General features: G+C 49.4%; 1 protein-coding gene across 1 annotated transcript in view; it reads right to left on the minus strand.

Moving 5' to 3' along the window:
- The window catches only part of LOC119436199 (meckelin), a 61,147-nt gene that overhangs the window by 7,723 nt on the left and 33,960 nt on the right, over positions 1–19,464 (minus strand). Inside the window, exons 17-23 of the mRNA XM_037702979.2 lie at positions 11,940–12,038; positions 11,379–11,477; positions 10,135–10,221; positions 9,508–9,654; positions 7,280–7,468; positions 5,931–6,071; positions 4,462–4,542 (exon numbers count right to left, since the gene is read on the minus strand). Of these exons, the coding sequence (XP_037558907.1) occupies positions 4,462–4,542; positions 5,931–6,071; positions 7,280–7,468; positions 9,508–9,654; positions 10,135–10,221; positions 11,379–11,477; positions 11,940–12,038 (843 nt within the window). The remainder of the gene's footprint in view (positions 1–4,461; positions 4,543–5,930; positions 6,072–7,279; positions 7,469–9,507; positions 9,655–10,134; positions 10,222–11,378; positions 11,478–11,939; positions 12,039–19,464) is intronic.

Here is a 19,464-nt window from a genome sequence, read left to right on the forward strand (position 1 = left end):
GAATACTCCACGTCGGCGCGTGTGCGTTCTCCAATGAAGCGATACCCGGTTGAGCGTACTTCTTTTTATTTTGATTTATTGTAACAGCAGATATCTCTACCCACTTCAGTACTGTGTAATCCGTCGTGATGGTGGGTATGTTCGAGCAGTCTGTCGATAATATTGTTTTCAGTGCCATTAAGAACACGTAGCTGTTTGGTCTTCTGCGGTGACTCGTCTACAAGTGCGCGCAAGAATTCAGCGGGCAGCCACCCTAACTTGTTCGGATCTCCGAAAACAAGATCTTACTATGTCCATCGAAAAATGTGCGCTCATTGCGTTTACGCGCAAACCCATGACACCGTACCCTGTTTCTCTCAATGGCCAGGCTATTACATACCAGAAATCTCACCGCTTCTTAGGAGTGATTATTGACAGCAACCTTTCATGGAGCCCCCACTGCATCTACCTGAAGCGGAGACTAATTTCGATTATACATATAATGAAGTTCCTGTGTGGAAAAACTTGGGGAACGTCGGTACGGTCCATGCTGCAGCTGTACAGAACACTGTTTCTGGGCTTTTTACGATACAGCTTGCCGGTTTTGGAGAACACATTCAAAAAAAATATTCGTACCTTACAAAGTTTGCAAGGCCAGGCTCTGCGGACATGTCTTGAACTTCCACGATGCGCCTCGACTCATGCAACAATCGTCATTGCTAGAGACTATGTGATTCCAACATACATTACGGTTGACAACTTCAGAGCACACATTCGACACCTGTGTCGCGTACCCAGTCATCACATTGCTGCTTTGCCGGCACAAAGACCTCAGGCCACGTTTTCGAAACTTGTTGCGACACATCGAGGCTGCCTTCCATCGGGCGTTACACCAGCAGCAAGACCACTGTCACCCCCGTGGTGTCTACGACAGCCACAAGTACACCTCGCGATTACGGGAATTACGAAGAAACTCCGTCATTCCACGGTAGCTCTACGACAGTTGACATTGTCCTTGCTGAACGATGCATATGAACTAAGAACGCAAGTTTACACCGATGGATCTGTCTCAGCCACCAGCTCCACAGACGCTTTTATCATCCCGGCCTTACAAGTCACAAGGAAGTTCAAAGCGTCCCACATAACGACCTCTACGGCAACAGAACTTGCCGCCCTACGTGCTGCTGTTAACTACATCGTAGAAACACCACCTCGAAAGTGGGTCCTTTTTTGTGACTCCAAGGCAGCCCTTCAGAGTCTGCAGTCAGCATTACGACGCAAGACACATGAACAACTGGTGTTTGAGACCAGAGAGGTTCTCCATCAAGCCCTCATGAACGGAAATGACATCATCTTTCAATGGCTGCCGGGGCACTGTGGCATCGTCGGTAATGACCGTGCTGATGATGCCGCCCGGTCAGCCCATAAAGAAACCCTGACTGTTCCTATACCGTTATCAAGGACAGACGCTGCGAGGGGTCTTCGTTTACTCGCTCAAACCGAGACAGAAACGTCATGGAGCAGCCCGATTTTTACGAACTGTTATCTCCACCGGCTGGATCCTACACTGAGGCTACAAATTCCATCGAACTTCCCCCGCCGTGATGCAACTTTGCCGCCTCTAGTTAGGGGTGGCTTTTACGAAAGCGTACGCATTCCTTCTGGGCATGTCCGACACACCAATCTGTGACTCGTGCAACTGTGAGGAGACGGTGGAACACGTGTTGTGTTTTTGTCATCTTTATGAGAACGAACGCGACATTCTCCGGAGTGTGTTAAACCGATTAGCCAGGAGACCTTTTTCAGAGACAAAGATTCTTGGACCGTGGCCCCATGCGTCGCAGGCTTACAAAGCGGCGCGGGCATTGTTACAGTTCATGAAGTCGACTGGCCTCAGTGACCGATTGTGAAGTGTTGGACAACCGCACGTGTTCATACTGCGAGTACTTTCTTCCCCCTCTCTCCTTTCTTTTCACCCCTTTAAACCCCTTCCCCCGTGTAGGGTAGCAAACCAGACGTGCGTCTGGTTAACCTCCCTGCCTTTCCTTTCTTCTTTTTCCTCCTCCTCCTCCTTGTTTCCCCTGCCTCTCTCAACCACAGGTTTTTCTGAACATGCAAGAAATTGATGGTCCCCAGAAATGCATAAGCAGCGAGAGCGGTCAGAGCTATATATACATGAAGGACTGCCCACTAAGCTACGCTATTAATATACTAGTATATGGGTCACCGAATTAGGCACTCGGATAACAAAAAAGATATAACCACATAAAGCCAACGGACAATGAAGCCAAGGAAAGCATCGGGGAAATTAAGTGTGGTTGAAATTGGAATGTAGAAAATAATGAACATAAATGAAAGTGGACGAAAAGATAACTTGTCGCCGGCGGGAGCTGAACCCGCAACATCCTCATTACGCGTGCGTTGCACTACCAATTATGCTACGGCGACGGCCATCAATTCGTCCACTAACTTGAGTATTTATGTTTACTATATCTAGCCCTAGGTGTGTTAGCCAGCGCCACTCAGAACCATGGTGGGCGGATGTGGAACATGCTTTTTAGCCCAATGGCGTCACGTAATACGTGATCTTGGAAGAGCAGGCGCGTGGCAAATAAACCCTCGCATACTACCTAGTGACATCAAGGCTGCCAGATTCGAGGATATAAGTAATTAAACTATGGCTACCAAAGTTGCCTTGGTGTATTGCGCTTGAACGAAACAGTAGGTTAAGTATATTTCGTTATCTTTCACGTGCCACAAAACAAAGTTTGCAGCGAAACAACACCTTTTTAATTCGTGTACTTGCCACAACATAGGAAAATATGTTTACACGGGAAACGTTCTCGGTTTATTATCATGATTGAATGCGCAGCCCACTGCGATTACGCGTGCGTACGAGCCCTGACTAGTCGTCTGCACTTTTTAATATGCCCATTACCGGACGCGACATGTTCGTTAAGAAGCATGACAGTGCAGCCACATCAAAAGTGTGCGAGAGGATCGACACTCAATCATTCCTAGCTCACTCACGCTCGTAACTGTTCCTACCACATTCATAAGGGAGCTTCACATCTTTTCTTTTTTTTTCAAAGCTGAGTAGCCTATAATCTGTAAAAGCACGCCTTCATATATGACTTCATATATGACTATCTATTTGCTCAATACACTGCCTAAACAACATTAGAAACCACGTTTCGTATTGTTGGTACTTCAAGGTACGCTGATATCGCATAGCGTTGGGGAATACATTTATAAGGTGAACCACGTTACCCCTTGCTTCATATGTGCAATATGTTATAGTACTATACATTCAAGAGAGTTATCACAAGCCCATTCTCGTTTTGCGGCGATTCTGGCATTCGGTTGCACTCAAAAGGCGTCATATGGCGTCGGAGCCGGTAGCGCCATCTATTTTGCGCTCCGCAAACTAACCGCTGTAAACGGTCTATAAGCTTTTGGAACAATGCACAATTTACAACATACCCGCTGCGGTAGCCCAGTGGCTGTGGCGTCGCGCTGCTTTTGACTCGAGGTCGCGGGCATGATTCCGGCCGCGGCGGCGGCCGCATTCCGATGGGGGTGGAATACAAAAACGCTCGTTGCCGTGCATTGGGTGCACGTTAAATAACCCCAGGTGCTCAAAGTTAATCCGGAGCACCACCCCCCCCCCCTTTCGCGCCACTGCGACGTGCCTCATAAACAGATCGTGGCACATAAAATCTCAAATTAATTAACAATTTACAACCTATTTAAAATAGAAAATTAAAATTAAATTATGGAGTTTTACGTGCCAAAACCACGATCAGATTATGAGGCACGCCGTAGTGGTGGACTCCGGAAATTTGGACCACCAGGGGTTCTTCAACGTGCACCTAAATCTAAGTACACGGGTGTTTTCGCATTTCGACCCCATCGAAATGCGGCCGCCGTGGCCGGGATTCGGTCCCGCGACCTCGTGCTCAGCAGTCCCAACACCACAGCCACTGAGCAACCACGGCGGGTCTAATTAAAATAGACATTGCAGACAAGCCCGTCTGTGTGTGTCTGCATCTTGAAAACTACGGCCTGCTAAAAAGAAAGTTTCTGCTCACTCTGGGCGACACCGACAAGTTGCAGATGTTGTAGAGAAGTCGGCGACGTATTTGTTGCCAACATTTCAAATAAAACGCGTCCATGTGACATAAACAAAAGTTCGACAGTGTTTTGCAGTTTTTATATTGACCGTATCAATGTTCATTGCAAATGTTCGACATAGTGAGAGTGAGCAGACCCAGTAAAAAATGCTCTAATTTGTAGCTTCCGCTGTCCTCATCTTCATATTTTGAGGACCTTGAACAATTGAATCTCATTTTTAAAAGCTCAATTTTATGCAACATGAAACACACTCGCATAATGCTATAAAATTCAACAATGCGTGACTGAATCACGAAAAAAAAAGATCTACATAGCATGACACAAAAAAGTATACTTCCGTGTGCGTACATTGCTGACGGAGCAAAGGTCAATAAAGTGTTGAAGCTTGTCTTCATAAAATCGTTCGTAGATGAACTTCTGCAAAACAACCTGAAAAAGTAAGACGTTCAACTAAACACTATCATCTAACTTGAGGAACACGAGAAATGTTTCTAGTGTACATGCAGTTGGCGTCACATAAGCCGCACTATGTGCACAGGACACATTTCGGACTGCAAGCTTTAGTTCCCGTTCGAAAACTTTAGAGGTTAGAAATGTCTGAAATTTAAGAAAAACACTGTATCAGCGGCAAGATTACATAGGTAAGGTGGCTGCTGGGTATAGCGCAGCCGCGCGGGCTCTAACTCGAAAGCGAGCTGTGAAGGGGACAGAGTGCACCGAGTGCTGATATCTTCGTGTGCACTGTGTTTTCGCCGCTTAGTCGACGTTGAAGCACGAAAGTCAATTCGCTCGCTGCTGCCGCCACGCTTCTTCACTCCAGCGTTTTGACAGCGAGATTCCGCGGTAATCGAGTGAGATGTGTTCATGTTTGCTCGTGCGCGCCTGACAACATGCTTGTTAATTTAGTTAGTAAGCGAATGTTTACACGTTTATACGGCCGATAAAACTACTATTCTTACTTCGTATAGCTATTTGCTATTGCAATCGATGCTTCGCCTATCGGGCGGAACTGCGACATTTTTAATTAAGATCAGACATTCACAAGCCTCATGCAGCGCGTTGCATTTATTTCATTGCTTAGGTCAAATTTCTGTTTTTACGTTGGTCTGTTTCATCGTATACATCAGGTTGTTCTGTTAGCACCACACACCACATACAGGGACATGCATATTTCGATTAAAATGTTCAAAATATGTCGCCCTTCCCGCTGCATTGTTCTTGCCCAAATTTCACAGAAAGGTCGCATTTTGGAATCTACGCCGTTCAGTGCAACACTTGGCACAGTAATTTTCCTGGTGTTTAAGAAAAGAACGCAACGTTTCCCTCGTTTATGGAGATGCAAGCCGCTGCCGCGACGGTGGTGGGATAAACTTGTGTCGCCGCCTGCCGGCAGCTGCAGACAGTAGCCGTTCAAAGATGGTTGCCGCGTGCTGCCCGCTCCTCTGGAACACGCGGCAACCCTCCCTAAACGGCTACTTTTTGCAGCTGGCGGCAGACGGCGACACAAGTTTGTCCTAGTGCCGTTGCGGCAGCTGCTTGCATCTCCATAAACGAGGGAAACGTTGCATTAAAAAAAGGCAATCAACTGTGCCAAGTGTTACACCGAACGAGGTAGACTCCAAAATGTGACCTTTCTGTAAAATTTGAGCAAGAATAGTGCAGCGGTAAAAGCAAAATCTGTTTTCGAACATTTTAAGCGAAATATGCACGTCCCTGTATTCGCGCGCTCTATTTAATAGCTCGGAAAGAAGTATATTTCCAAGAGTTGAGAAATGGGCCGGGTACTAAGGAGTAGCCTTGGCTTCATAAAATCCTACCTGGAACAGAGCAATGAGCAGGTACAGGGACGCAGAAAGAGCAAAACGGCAGGCAGCGCTAAATGGGATGTCGGCGTTTTTCACAGTCCTCGAATAGTAGCTCTCGGGGCTAGCAAGAGCCACATATTCCAGTCCCAGGCCCTACAGCATAGGAACGCGCAAAAAAAAAAACATTATAATTCGATAGCATTTAAGTGATAAGAGGCGTGGAGATATAGCCTTTGTTACGGAACTTGTGTGCGGACATACAAACACATTCCGACACCGCGAATCAAGCCCGGACCTCCTGCGTGAGGGCCAGTTTCCAACTTCTCGACAAAGCCGGACATAGTCTACCTGGCGCACAGTTCCAGCTTTAAATTATTGCACCAGACACAACAAAATTGTACACTAGCGCAGCCAGCGTTCACATTGATGATGAATGACTGTAGGCGTGTGGTGATGTTAGTTAAATGGCTTTGCAACTTAGTCAAGATGACTAGGGTGTTCGTTTCCTCGAGAACATTATGACACATTCTTGGAGTTTAGAAGCGGTAGCGGTTTAAGGGTTTCGTCTATACCACGGCTGTTCCGCTAATTCCCATTATCCGCTGTCTTTTTTTTTTTTTTCCTTCTGCAAAAAGGGACATGGCGACTTGCCTACCGCTATTCCTGTGGTCTGACCGGGCCTATCGGCATATTTTGACGGCATCGAAACTCATCTATCAAGGGGCAAGCAACGCGCCACCAATTGAAATGTATACGTGGCTGAAGAACAGTTGTGCAAATAAGAAGAAACATACTACACTGACGTTTCATCGTGCTAGCTAAATAGTAGGCTGGCTAAGCCAGGAATTGAAACACACACACACACACACACACACGCACACGCACACGCACACGCACACGCACACACACACACACACACACACACACACACACACACACACACACACCGATACCTTGGCCTAAAAAGAAGGTCGTCGCCTAGGACGTATAGGTTGTTAATTGAACATGCATTGAGAGTAGAACATGCATTGAGTTAGGCGTGGATCGCACAGAAATACACAAATGCATTAGTTTTACGCTAAAGGCGCACGTCTTTCAGAAGACTGCCTTGTTTACGCTGAAATACTGCCACCAGAAACTTGAGATTTCGAATATGTGGGTGATCGTAGCACTTAACGGCCTCCTCATTGACCCCTAAGCCCTCCTACTGCCTTTTGCTTTTTGGCAGATGACCTGTCACTGTCACTGTTTTACACTGTCAGATTCTGTTTTGTTTTGTTTTGCTTTTTTTCAGACCAAACACTAAATGCCCACAGCTGCGCGGTCGACAGCCTGTGTCCGCTCGCAACAACGATTCTCGCCTTGAGAAGCAGCAGCAGCGCGAGGAGCTGCAGAGAGAGTGAGACCCTGCGATGGCACTGCAGTTCGCACCACTCGTTGGCAACGAAGTAAGAGCGCCAGATGCTGACCGCCGTCGCCGATTCACCGCCCTTGTGATCGGCGACCACCACGCTGGAGCAGTTGCTGCTGGCGTCGCCGAGTCCAGTGGCCTGCGAAAGCACCAGCATGAAATCGTACCAGAAAAGACTTCCGTTTGCTTGCTTGTTTTTTCTTTTTTTTTTCTGCGAGCAAGGCGGCGAGTAGTGCAGTAAGCGCTTGAGGAAATACAAGGCGCAGGACTTCGTTCAACTGTGCAAAGGAGGAGGCGAAGGGGATAAAGATAGGAAGGTCAACCATATGGGTTTCCGGTTCGCAACCCTACTCAGGGGCAAGGGGTAAAGGGATCAAAAGAAAGAAAGAATGGAGAGGGAGGGAGGGAAGCACTGGGAATGCCAGTACGGCAGTGGGGCTGCCCATCACGCCTACACCATCGGTCACTAAGGCTAATCTATTTCATAAACTACAGTAACGCCATTGCCCAAGCCTCGACACATATGGGGCCATAGCCCAGGAATCTTTGTCTAGAAAAAAATTAGCGCAGCTTGCTTGCACTGGAGGCGCAATGCGGAGCTGATGGGCACCTAGCTAGTCCTGGCTTTTGGGCTACGCTAAGCAGTACCAAGTCAACCCCAGCATTTTCCGGAATTTATCGATTATTGATGTATTATCGATTACCTATTAATTGACAATTGCAAGGTATTGGCCACGTATTTTGGCTAGGCTAAGCTCTACGGAGTAACCCCACCATTTCCCGGAATGTATTCATTATTGGTAGATTATCGATTAGCTATTGATTGACTATCGATTGGATATCGCAAGGTATTGACCACGTAGTTGGGCTAGGCTAAGCACTGCCAAGTCATCCCCAGCATTTTCCGCAATTTATTGATTATTGATCGATTATCGATTAGCTATTGATTGGCTATCGATCGGCTATCGATGAGTGACTATAAGCTTGGGTAGTCCCAACCATACTTAGCTAGACTTGGCCAGCTTTGCTAGTTCACAGGGGTATGTGCCATTGCGCTTGGACCCTTTGTGCCCTACCGCCAGAATCGGCCCACATTTTCTGTTCGTACGTTACAAACTAACGCTCGGCTTGAACAGCTCCGCTGTTAAAATGGTCTACAATCTCACCGAATGAACACAAATACGCGACATGCGACGAGTTCTCTTGAGCCTCTCGATGACACCCACCGTCGCCAGGCTAGAGCCCGAGCACTTCAGAAGCGTTAAAGTACACTGCCAGGTGCCCTGTACACCGACGTTGCCACCCACGCCCACCGCCGCGCTCACAAGGCCAGCGTGGTCGACCTCGACTTCCAAGAAATGGTGTCGGCCTCACTTCCCTACACAAGCATCACAGAAACAAAGACAGCGGTCGTCGCCCTCGCCATCATATCCCGCCCCACACACGAGTAAATCACGGACTCCCAAGCTGCCTGCAGCAACATTGCGAAAGGACGGCTCTCCGCTGCAGCCCAGCGTATCCTTCACCTCTCCACAACTTTTCCTCGCGAGGTAGAAATTGTATGGACACCTGGCCTATGAGATTCTTCGCGGAAACAAGCAAGCCCACGTTGTCGCCCGAGCATACAGCACCCGGGCTCTGCAACATGAAGGCCATGATTTACAGGTGGACCCTGTACCTGCTCAGTACAACACCATCCTCCAACACTACCACCTCTTCCGCCGCGTCATCCCCAGTCCACACAAATTCCTCCCCCGCGAAGACGCTGTCGCCTGGCATCAAATGCAGACTAACGCTTTCCCGCACCTAAGCTTATACCACGCTATACAACCCACCTTCTAGTCCTATAACTGCCCCCCTTGCGAGGCGCAAGCGTCACTGTATATACCATACTACCTGGGCACACACCGTACGCTCCCCCAATCCCCACATCCAAGCAGTGGGAGGTCATGCTGTGCGCCCCCCCCCCCCCCTCACACCCCCAGGGATGCAGGCTGCAAGACGGAAGAAACAAGCAATCCTGTATCTTTTTTTTTTTTCTTGAATAAATGTTTATTCCTCCTCCTCCTCGATGACGCTAGTGCGTTCGTAATTCAGGTTTACGCGAGAAACAGGAAGAGACGACATGCAGTATAACTTCAAACAGTGCCGGGATTGCCACCCGGCTTGTGGCCTGACCTGCGAGCCATCTCCAGCCAAGGAGAGCCGTGGCGCTTCCTTGCGCCCCGGGCGCGGAATTCGTGACGTAGCATGTGGTCTCTCCCAATCTAAGAAGAAAATGTCCGCGCTGCTCTGAAGGAACACGACGTGGAGCAGGTAGAACGTCTAGTCAGAAAGATGAAACGACATGCTTTGTATGTACTGTTAATATACCACCGCTTTCGTGTTATAAAATATCCTTACGCGCATAAAATCTGGCAAGGCAGAATCCTCACAGTCGCGGAACAGAAAAATGGTGATGCAGGATGAAATATGGTGCGCCATAACAAGCTACATCTAAACTAAAATTCCGTGCACTAAAAATCATTGAGCTATGTCACACGGACTGTCTTCTTCCAATATATGATGCAATATGCAAACGAGAATTGAAAGCTGAAATGGAATGTTATTAACGCTCTGCAGATAAAGGCAGGAGCCAATCAAGCTTGTTCTTTAGCTTTTTCTCCTCGCCTCTCCCTACATGGTAATGTGAAAAAAAGTTTATTATTATTATTATTATTATTATTATTATTATTATTATTATTATTATTATTATTATTATTATTATTATTATTATTATTATTAAAGACTAAATGATCAACTTACCTTCATGACAAATGCAAAGACGATGTACAGTTTGACGCCGTTCTCCTGATGTTGACTCGGAAGAAGCATATGAACAACATCCTGCAGCTACAGTAGACAACGCAATAAAAAAGGGCACCATCACGCATTCAGAATCCACGGAAATGCAACATACCATACAACGCGAGACAACTGTCTGACAGGTAAAACGGGTCATCGCATAAATAAAAGCAGCAGTGTCATGTATGACGCCGACTTCATGGACGGTACAATGCGAAAGTTTAACATACCAGAAATCTCACTTGATTGAATTATAGTAAAACGACGACACCAACGGATAATGTTTAGGTGCGAACTGTCTATTAAGAAAAATACCTGCTATAGAAGCAGACAAGGCCTCGCATGAAGATTTGAGGGGTTTACAGATGAGCGAACAAGGGAAAGCCTCGGCACCAGCCACGCTGGCTTAGCGGCTATGGTGTTGCGCTGCTAAGCACGAGGTGGCGGGATCAAATCCCAGCCATTTCTATGGGGGCGAAATGCAAAACACGCCCGTGTCCCGTGCATTGGGTGTATTTTAAATATCCCCTGGTGGTCAAAATTAATCCGGAGTCCCCTACTACGATACGCCTCATAATCAAATCGAGGTTTTGGCACGTAAAACCGCAGAATTCCATTCAATGGAAGCATCAGCGCGTAGCCAACATTCCGACGAAGTCCCCAAGAGTTAATTGTATAACAAAGGGATAAGTCCTCTTGTCAAAACGTTGGCTCCAGCATAAGGTCTGCAATATTCGCCGATTGTTGACTGCTATAAAATGAGCAGCAGACAGCTTCATTGATGCACAGTTCCTTGATGCTTCCTTAATCTGATGTGACGTCCATAGCATCGAGGTGCCACGGAGGCAAGTGTCGTAAAATCTACTGCGGGAGTAGCCGTGGTAAGCTGTCAGCAATAACTGTTTGGCGAGACCGAGAGTCCGCTTTCCAGCGATCGAACGATATGAAAGTTCAGCAAGCCGCACGTTTTGGCTGTGACTTCACCCATGCATACCACGGAGCTCAGAGTCTATATAGATTTATCTGCACACTATAACTCGTTGTATCAGAGTTGCCTACATGTTAGGGTTCGGCTACAAATACCGAGTAATAGGTGCCCGTTAATGGCCCAAGGACGCATTAGTGCACTAAGTTCTTGCTCAATTTTTATCGAGCGCAAACCTCAAAGAAAATAATAAAGCTCTGTGTTTTTAAAAACTGCTTACCTTATACATCAAAAGCCAGTTAAGGCATGTACACAGAACCACTACAAAGAAAATACTGGACAGGCTGGAACAAGTGTATATGATGAGCTTGACGAGAGTCTGCAGAGAAAGAAAACAAGCATAAGCAATACGACAATCCTTCGTACATTTGCTTTCCATTACAACGTCGCTCTTATATTTTATGAAGCACTTAACCGTCTAGTAGCAGTCTTCGGTTCGAACACATTACTCCATCATTTTCAGACGTTGCTCACAGAATTCCGCGCATGTTAGTACAGCCACAGTCTAGATACAACGCCAGCGCAATAAACAGCTGCTTCTGTGGGTTCCATAGTTATCCTCAGTACACGCGTACTCTGCATGTGCAGGCACTGCGGTAAGCAATAACTGCAGCAATAAGATCAATTTGAATCATGCGTACCTCCGAGCAAAATCACAGACAAATATTATATTCGAAAGTTCTGCAACCAATGAGCCTAGATTAATACACTACAGCATTGTGAGCATATATTGGCCGAACTAGTACACCCTGCAGACACGTCATATCCACACAGTACGCACCACAATGTTAATGGAGACTTTCCCTGATCTTCGGGTCCAGCTCCAGGTCTGAATACAGGCCCACAGAATCGCAAAGGCGCTCAGGACGCCTAATGCAATCTGCAAAGGTCACCAAAGTGCTGACATGAACAAATTGCCCTTGAAGCTCTCTTCTTGCAGAGTGCGGTGATGACAATTTTCGACTCTTGAATTTCTGACAAAGAGTTTCAGAAAACAAATCAGCGACGTAAAGCTCAGATACTTAAAGCAAAATCGAAAAGCCTGCGACCCCATAGTAAAAAATATTCCGCGAAAGTACACAGGCGTCTACTATATAGTGTTTACTAAATAAATCGATGTATGTCGACGTTGCTCTAAAACAGGGTGTCGAACCGAAAAAAATACCTGATTTGGTTGGGGTTCGGGTTTAGAGCGCTCCAATTTCGTTCCGGTTCCGTTCCGGTTCTGAGAAACAAAACTTATAACGGTTCACGAATCGGTTCGCAAACCGGTTCAGCACAGTAAACTTCATCCTGCCCTATGGCGAAATGCTGCAGAGTGCTATCGACTTGTCCGCATGGCACATGTGCAGGTTTCGTCAGGAGGTGGAAGAAATGAGCATTCTGGCACATGGGTGAAAAAAAAGCGATGTCTTTTACATAAATATCAATAATGTTAATGTTGTACAGCAGCCATAAACAAAAAGACGGTCATCTTATGCAGTGCCGTCGCAAGATGTGCGGCACGCGGTGCGGTGCCTCGACGCGTCCTCCCTCTTTCCCGTGTTTGCTTTTACTGTCATCCGTAATGAGTACGGGCAAAACAGCATAAATTGATTGGGGCGTTCGAATATCAAAATTTTCTCATCAAATCTCGAACAGGCGCATTTGAGAAAAATGAACGTCCAATATTGAATAGAGTATGAAGTATTTACAATTTCTGAAAAAGTGAAATGAAAAATTTCGCGGAGCCTGTCCGGCAACCAATTTACATTATTTGATACATGTACACAGTGATACAGTATGATCTCATCTGGTGCACAATGGCATTGAATGTAATAAAGAAAGGCCCAGGACGTCCGAAATGCATATAGTATAGTTTATAGCGTTCGGTGAAAGAGCAAGGGAAGTGCTACCGCACCGCGCATTGTTTTCAAGGAATCCAAACAATGCGAGATTGGTCAAATAATAAATTGTATTGTCTAAATCGAAATTCATAGGCCGCTTAAAACGAGACATCCTTACTCAACGGCTGGCAACTATTGTGCAAAAGTGACCTAATTAAGGAAGCCTGCAGCCGAAGTCAAGCAAGGTCTCTGGCAAGATACTGCGCTACAGAAAACGGCAATGTCTATCTACTGTGCCCAAATGATTACCATAGAGAAGGAGCCAATTCCGGAGGCAGTGGCCTGTTGAGGCAGTTTAAGCGAAGCGCGAAGCGGAGTCTTCCGAACACGGTCACTGCGCTCCAAGTTCACGGTGGGCCTTGACTGAACATGCCCCCTGTGCAACAGCTCCGAAGAAACAGTAAGTCACATTGTTATGGAGTGTCTTGGGATTCCGCCTCCAGTAGCGACGAACCTTGCCAGCCCCGGAGCCGACAGCCGCGGCGGGGTCATGGACGACAGCGAAGCTCTGGCAATGGCGGTGGGCTTTCGACCGGAGGGACAAGAACCGCAATGGGAAACGGTAGAAGTGACTAAGAGGAGAGTGCAATTTTGGTGGCGCTCCAGAGAAACCAATCAGAGGCGGTGAGGCTGTTCAGGGATGTGAACCAACGCTTAAGTGAACACAAGACGAGCCGTTTGTCCCCCTTTTTCGTGTTTTCTTTTTTTTCTCTCTCTCTCTCTCTGCTCTAAGTGATTGTGTGTGTGCTTTTCTTTTTGCCTGTTAGTTTTGTGTTTATCTGTACTTTTCTTTTTAACCGGATTCTTTTTGTGGGTGCCAGATCCGAACTCTCATTGATCACCCGATACAAAAGCGAAGGCCACATAGATGATCATTATCCTCCTCCTCCTCAACATAATCCGTGTGTTTGTTGAGGAACTCGATCGTCTGAACAATTGCGGTGCTGCTAAACAAGAATCATTCAGAAAAATCTCCGTTTGCATCCGCCTTTCTCGCCTGTAGACTGCAAGAACTGTTGTTCTCCTTTAACACGAACGACACGAGCATTCGACAACTTCGATTAGTGAATTCTCGAATCGAAACTACTCAATTCTAATTCGAAATTTGAAATATTCGCACACAACTAGTAAAAAATACTAGTCTTCTGAGAATTATAAGCGCACAAATTTATTTATTTATTTTATTTATTTCACAATACTGCAGGCCAGACTGACCCAAGCAGTAGTGGAATATGATTCAAAGGAAACCGTGGACACCTAAGCACTTCTAATGAGTCAAATTGAACACCGCTGAGCGGTCCTTCGAGTTTTGCGCTGCGAGTATAATGCTTTCGAGTCTTGCTGCGGTGCATGTTATCGAGTTTTGCGGTTAAATTGCAGGTTACTTTCTTGTAGATTTTCTACGTTAGCATGTTGGCTGTAGACCGGAATCATTTGCGCGATATTGCGAAGAAATCAAGGACGCCGCATGTCACCGACGTCCTGCGCGACAAGAGACCGAGGAAGCAGCAGCGGCCACCCAGACCGGCAGGCGCGCAGCGCTTAGCCCAGTGGGGGTGGGAGAGAGAGATACGGAGCGCGCGCCAGCTTCCGAGAGCGACACGGCTGACTCTCCACGAGCTGCAGATGGCCCTGAGGAGGGGCAAGCGTCGCAGTGCACCGGGAGCAGACGGAGTGACACTCCAGATGCTCCGCAACCTGGCCACCAGTGAGCAACGACGCCTGCTCGACTGCTACAACAACATCTGGTGGTCAGGACAGGTGCCGGAGGCCTGGCGCACAGCCATCGTGGCCCCCATTCTGAAGAGCAATAAGCCGGCTAACGAGCTGTCCTCATACCGACCGGTCTCTCTCACCTCCGCTGCCTGCAAGGTGATGGAGGCCATTGCTCTGGCACGGCTCGAATGGGTGGCCCGCGCCTGCGGGTTCCTCGCGGACCAGCAGACAGGCTTCCGGCGCCGAAGGTGCACTGCGGACTCCATCGCAGACGTCGTCTCCACCCTGGAGGACGCCAGGGCCAGCGGAGACCTCGCCATGCTCCTCCTCATCGACGTCAAGGGGGCGTTCGATGGCCTCCCACATGCGGTCGTCCAGCAGGCTCTGGACCTCCTGGGCATTGGCGGCAACCTGCGGCGGTTCCTGTCATCGTTCCTGAACGACCGCACCCTCAGGGTCCGCGTGGGCCATGCAAGGAGCACTCCCCGTCCGGTCGCAGCAGGCGTACCACAAGGGTCAGTGGTGAGCCCGTTTCTCTTCAACCTCGCCCTGGCCCGGTTGCCTGCTGCACTGCCGACCGACCCTCACTACAAGGTGGAGTGCTCCATCTACGCGGATGACATCGCCCTGTGGGTGCGGGGACCGCCACAGTCAAGCCGCCACGTGTGCCTGGCCCTCCAGAGAGCCCTGGACACCACGGCCGCCTACCTGGGAAGCATCGGACTCTCGGTTTCGACGGGGAAGACGGTGGCCCTCCTCGTCCACCCGAGAGCAGCGGCACGGCGCTCAGCTTCCCGGCTGCAGCTGGAAGGCGTGCGCATCCCATGGAGTACGACTGTGTCGTACCTTGGGCTGCGCATCGACCACCGGCTAACCTGGCGACCGGCAGTCGGGGCCATGCAGACCCAGACCATCAGGGTCCGCAAGGCCGTGTCGCAGCTCCTTGCTCATGGAGAGGGCTGCTCGGTGAAGTGGGCCCTGCGGCTCTACGAGGCGGCGGCCACATCACGCCTGCGGTACGCCCTCCCGCTGGTGGCGCTGCCGCCACGCCGCCTCGAAAAGTTGGAGCTGCAGCACCGGGCGGCCATCCGACTCTGCCTGGGCGTCCCCCGGAGCTCCCAGATTGCCGCTACCCTTGCGGAGGCTGGAGCATGGCCCCTGTCGCTCCTCTTCCTGCAGCAGGGGCTGAGGCACGTCGACCGCCTCCACCATGCTCCTGATGGCAGAGGCCTGCTGCGTCGCCTCCAGTCCCGGCCTTCCTCAAGGATGGGTCAGCTGTGCCGCCTCTACGAGGAGGTGGTTGGCAACCCACCGCCGAATGCGGTACAGCTGCCCCCACCGCAGAGGCCTCCTGTCCCCATCGCCACGGAGCTGCCCGGGATTTCGAAGAGGCGCTCACCCGCTTGCGCCCTGCAGCAGACGGCCGCCTGCCTCCTGGACGAGACCCTCGGAGACCACCTCCTGGTGTACGTCGACGGTTCGGTGGTACCGGACACCGGCTCTGCCACGGCGGCCTGCACGGCACCAGCCCTGCAGAAGAGCAGGCAGTGTCGACTGCCCAGACACGCCAGCTCGACTGCAGCGGAGGTGGCAGGCCTCCACCTGGCCGTCGACCTACTCTCTGAGGAGCTTCCTGGGGTACCAGCGGCCATCCTCTGCGACTCCAGGGCAGCCCTCCTCGGCCTGCAGAGGCCAGAAAGCGCCAGCCTTGGAGTCGCACTGCTGTCTACCCGGCTGACAGCGCTGCAGGACGCAGGCCACCCGGTGTCCCTGCACTGGATCCCCGCCCACGTAGGGATCCCGGGCAACGAGGCAGCCGACACCCTGGCGAAGGACGCCCACCACACCACTGTGCCCCTCAGTCGGGCCGTGACGGAGGGCGACTTCACAGGACTGAGGCTGCGGCGACACCTGGCGACCCACCACCCAGACAAACGGGTGGCACTGGGATGCCCCCCACGACCACTCCCCCAGCGAGGCCTGGCTCGCAGGGAGACCTCGCTCCTTCTCCGGCTCCGCATCGGCTGCAGCTGGACGGCAGCACGCAGCTACCGACTGGGACGAGCGACGTCCCCGGCCTGCAGCTCCTGCGGGGAGCCGGAGACGATCGAACATCTCCTGCTGGCCTGCCCGGCGTACCTCCAGCAGCGGGGCCCACTCCTGCAGGAGTTCCGCCGCCTGGGCCTCCCCTGTGGCAAGGAGGAAGATCTCCTCTTCCCCGGCCGACACCACCTTTCTGCACTTCGAGGCGTCGTGGAGTTCCTTGACTCGTCAGGGCTCTCCGCACGCCTCTAAGGACATTTCTACAAGCGGGAAGGCCTCACGGCCTCCCACTCCACCCCGGGCCTGACCGGCCTGGCACAACACCCCTGCAGACTCTGCAGCACGCCAAGGCCTTCCATCTCGGCCTGATACGTGCCGCCTATGCCTGCCGGTTTTGCTTCGCCCAGCCATGGCGTCTCCACTCTATCCCTTCTTTCGCTCCCACTTACCCCTCCCCGTTGGCGCTGAGCCGTGCTCCCTCAAGGGCTGCAGAAGATAGCGCCAACCTTTCCCTTTCCCTCAAGAACCACTTACCACCACCCACATGCGCGCGTCACGCGACTGCTTCGCCGACGACAACCCGTCGCGCCCCGCGTTGCTTGCTCTGCTCCGTCGAGGTGACGTGGCGTCGCGGCGATGCCCCTCACGCAGCACGTGGCGCGCTATTGCAGCAGCAGGTGTGCCGTTTCACCCGCCCTGCTCCGTCGAGGCGCGCACGTGACGTGGCGTCGCATAATTTAAGTGCCGTTTCGCTGCTACATACGCCGGCTTTTTCGCTCAATGCGCCAATTGGTGCTTTCACACCAAAAATTAGTACAAAATGCGGGTAGAGCATTAATAAACAAAAAATAAACAAGCATGAGTATTCACACTAAGAAATGAACAGAGTGATATATCTGCACCTGCAAAAAGATAAATTCAAGCAAAATCAATCAATCAATCGAACGGTCGCATCCAAATTATCGCAAGGTTTTTTTATTCGTAAATATCACATTGCAATTTAGCGACATAACATTGCAGACTTTAAAAAATACTTTGCCGTGAGTATATCGAAAAATAAAAGACCTTATTAAGTCTAACATACTAGTATATAGCACATGCACAGTGATTACAAGCGACAATATTGAAGTGAAATGACATAATGTAGTCACGAGCATACGGCAAAGCACTTTATTTTCTATGCATCACAATGTACACAAATCAACTATAAAGAAGAGCATATAATGAAAATGCTGCGTGATCATAAAGTACACAGCTCAAAGTACCTCGCAGAAGAATACACTTTGTCCGAAAGGATAAAAGTAAAGAAAGACGCACCACAGAAATAGTTGCTTTCACGCGATTTTACAAATTTCTTGCTGATACTGTGCAGCACGCTCGCCAAGTTTGCCTCGTTAAGCGAAACAGAATGACTGGGAATATAACTGGAAATGAAGTGGCACGGTGTTATAATTGTGTGCTGGATGACATATATGCCATCTCGGTTTCCTATTTTGTTGTTACCTTTCGCTTATGTCGTTTATTTTTATTATTCATTTTTTCTAGGGGGGGGGGGGGGGTATCAGTGAAATACAGCACAGCATCGCAAGTGCTGCGCTGTAGTATATATTTTTGTGTAGATTAATTATGAGCACAAATGTAGCTGGAAGCCAGCGCTTCGCATGTCCACCTCCTCCAAACTTACCTGGGAGACCTTACTTAGGATTGCCGCCGATCTCAGGGAACAACTGAAAAACGTCACTTGGCCCGAGGGAGTCGTCCCCAACAGGGGCCACCCTGAGACCCCACCATGATTTTCAATAAAGATGTTGTAACCACCACCACCATCGTGTGTGTCTTGTTCCGGACTATAATGTAAGGTCATTCTATGCATGCCAGCTCACCGAAACATATACCCTGCTTAATAATTTATGTCGAAAGACTGTACAATGCACATCAAAACAACACGGTGCTGAAGCTATGGTAAATTTCCCGAATGCGCACCCGTCCAGTCCTTTATGGATCCATCGAAGGACCCAAAACTATATGAGTGTACTAAAAGACCCTTTGCCGTACCACTAAGTATAACGGGAGGCTGACTGTGCGAACTCCAGATTCCACAAAGCTAAGCACTTAAGCGGTAACAACGTATGTCTGACGCATAGAAATACCTCGCACGATAATCACACGGTTATCGTGCCGGAGATGCGCGCCGAAAGTTGGAAACCATATTTCAGCCAGAATTACACAGAGTTCGTTAAGCAGTGTAAATGAGACGCACCAAATTAGACTCCAGAAGCACATCGGAAATACGTTTCATGTAGTGGCCGCAAGCAAGTGGCACATTTGGAAAAGCCAGCAGATACACGCAATAGTGTGCCTACAGCACTCGTCAACATGCATGTGTAAGACACGCATCTATATTGTATACGATTGCATCTGGGACACAACGCACCTTCTTACTACGTACGATACGCGCATCTTTTTAAAGCACCCGCCGTGGTTGCTTAGTGTTTATGGTGTTGGGCTGTGTCACATACTCCGTGAACGAGGCGCCAACGCCGGGCCAAATTCCAAATCTGACGTATCAGCTTCCAAAAATAACCCCACGAAAGCAAGGACAATTAATAAGGGGCCCTCTTGTGCGCCAGCAAACACCGGTTGTGGTCCAGAGACTGAGTC

The sequence above is a fragment of the Dermacentor silvarum genome, chromosome 1 (genome assembly GCF_013339745.2).
Source record: "Dermacentor silvarum isolate Dsil-2018 chromosome 1, BIME_Dsil_1.4, whole genome shotgun sequence".
NCBI lineage: Eukaryota > Metazoa > Arthropoda > Arachnida > Ixodida > Ixodidae > Dermacentor > Dermacentor silvarum.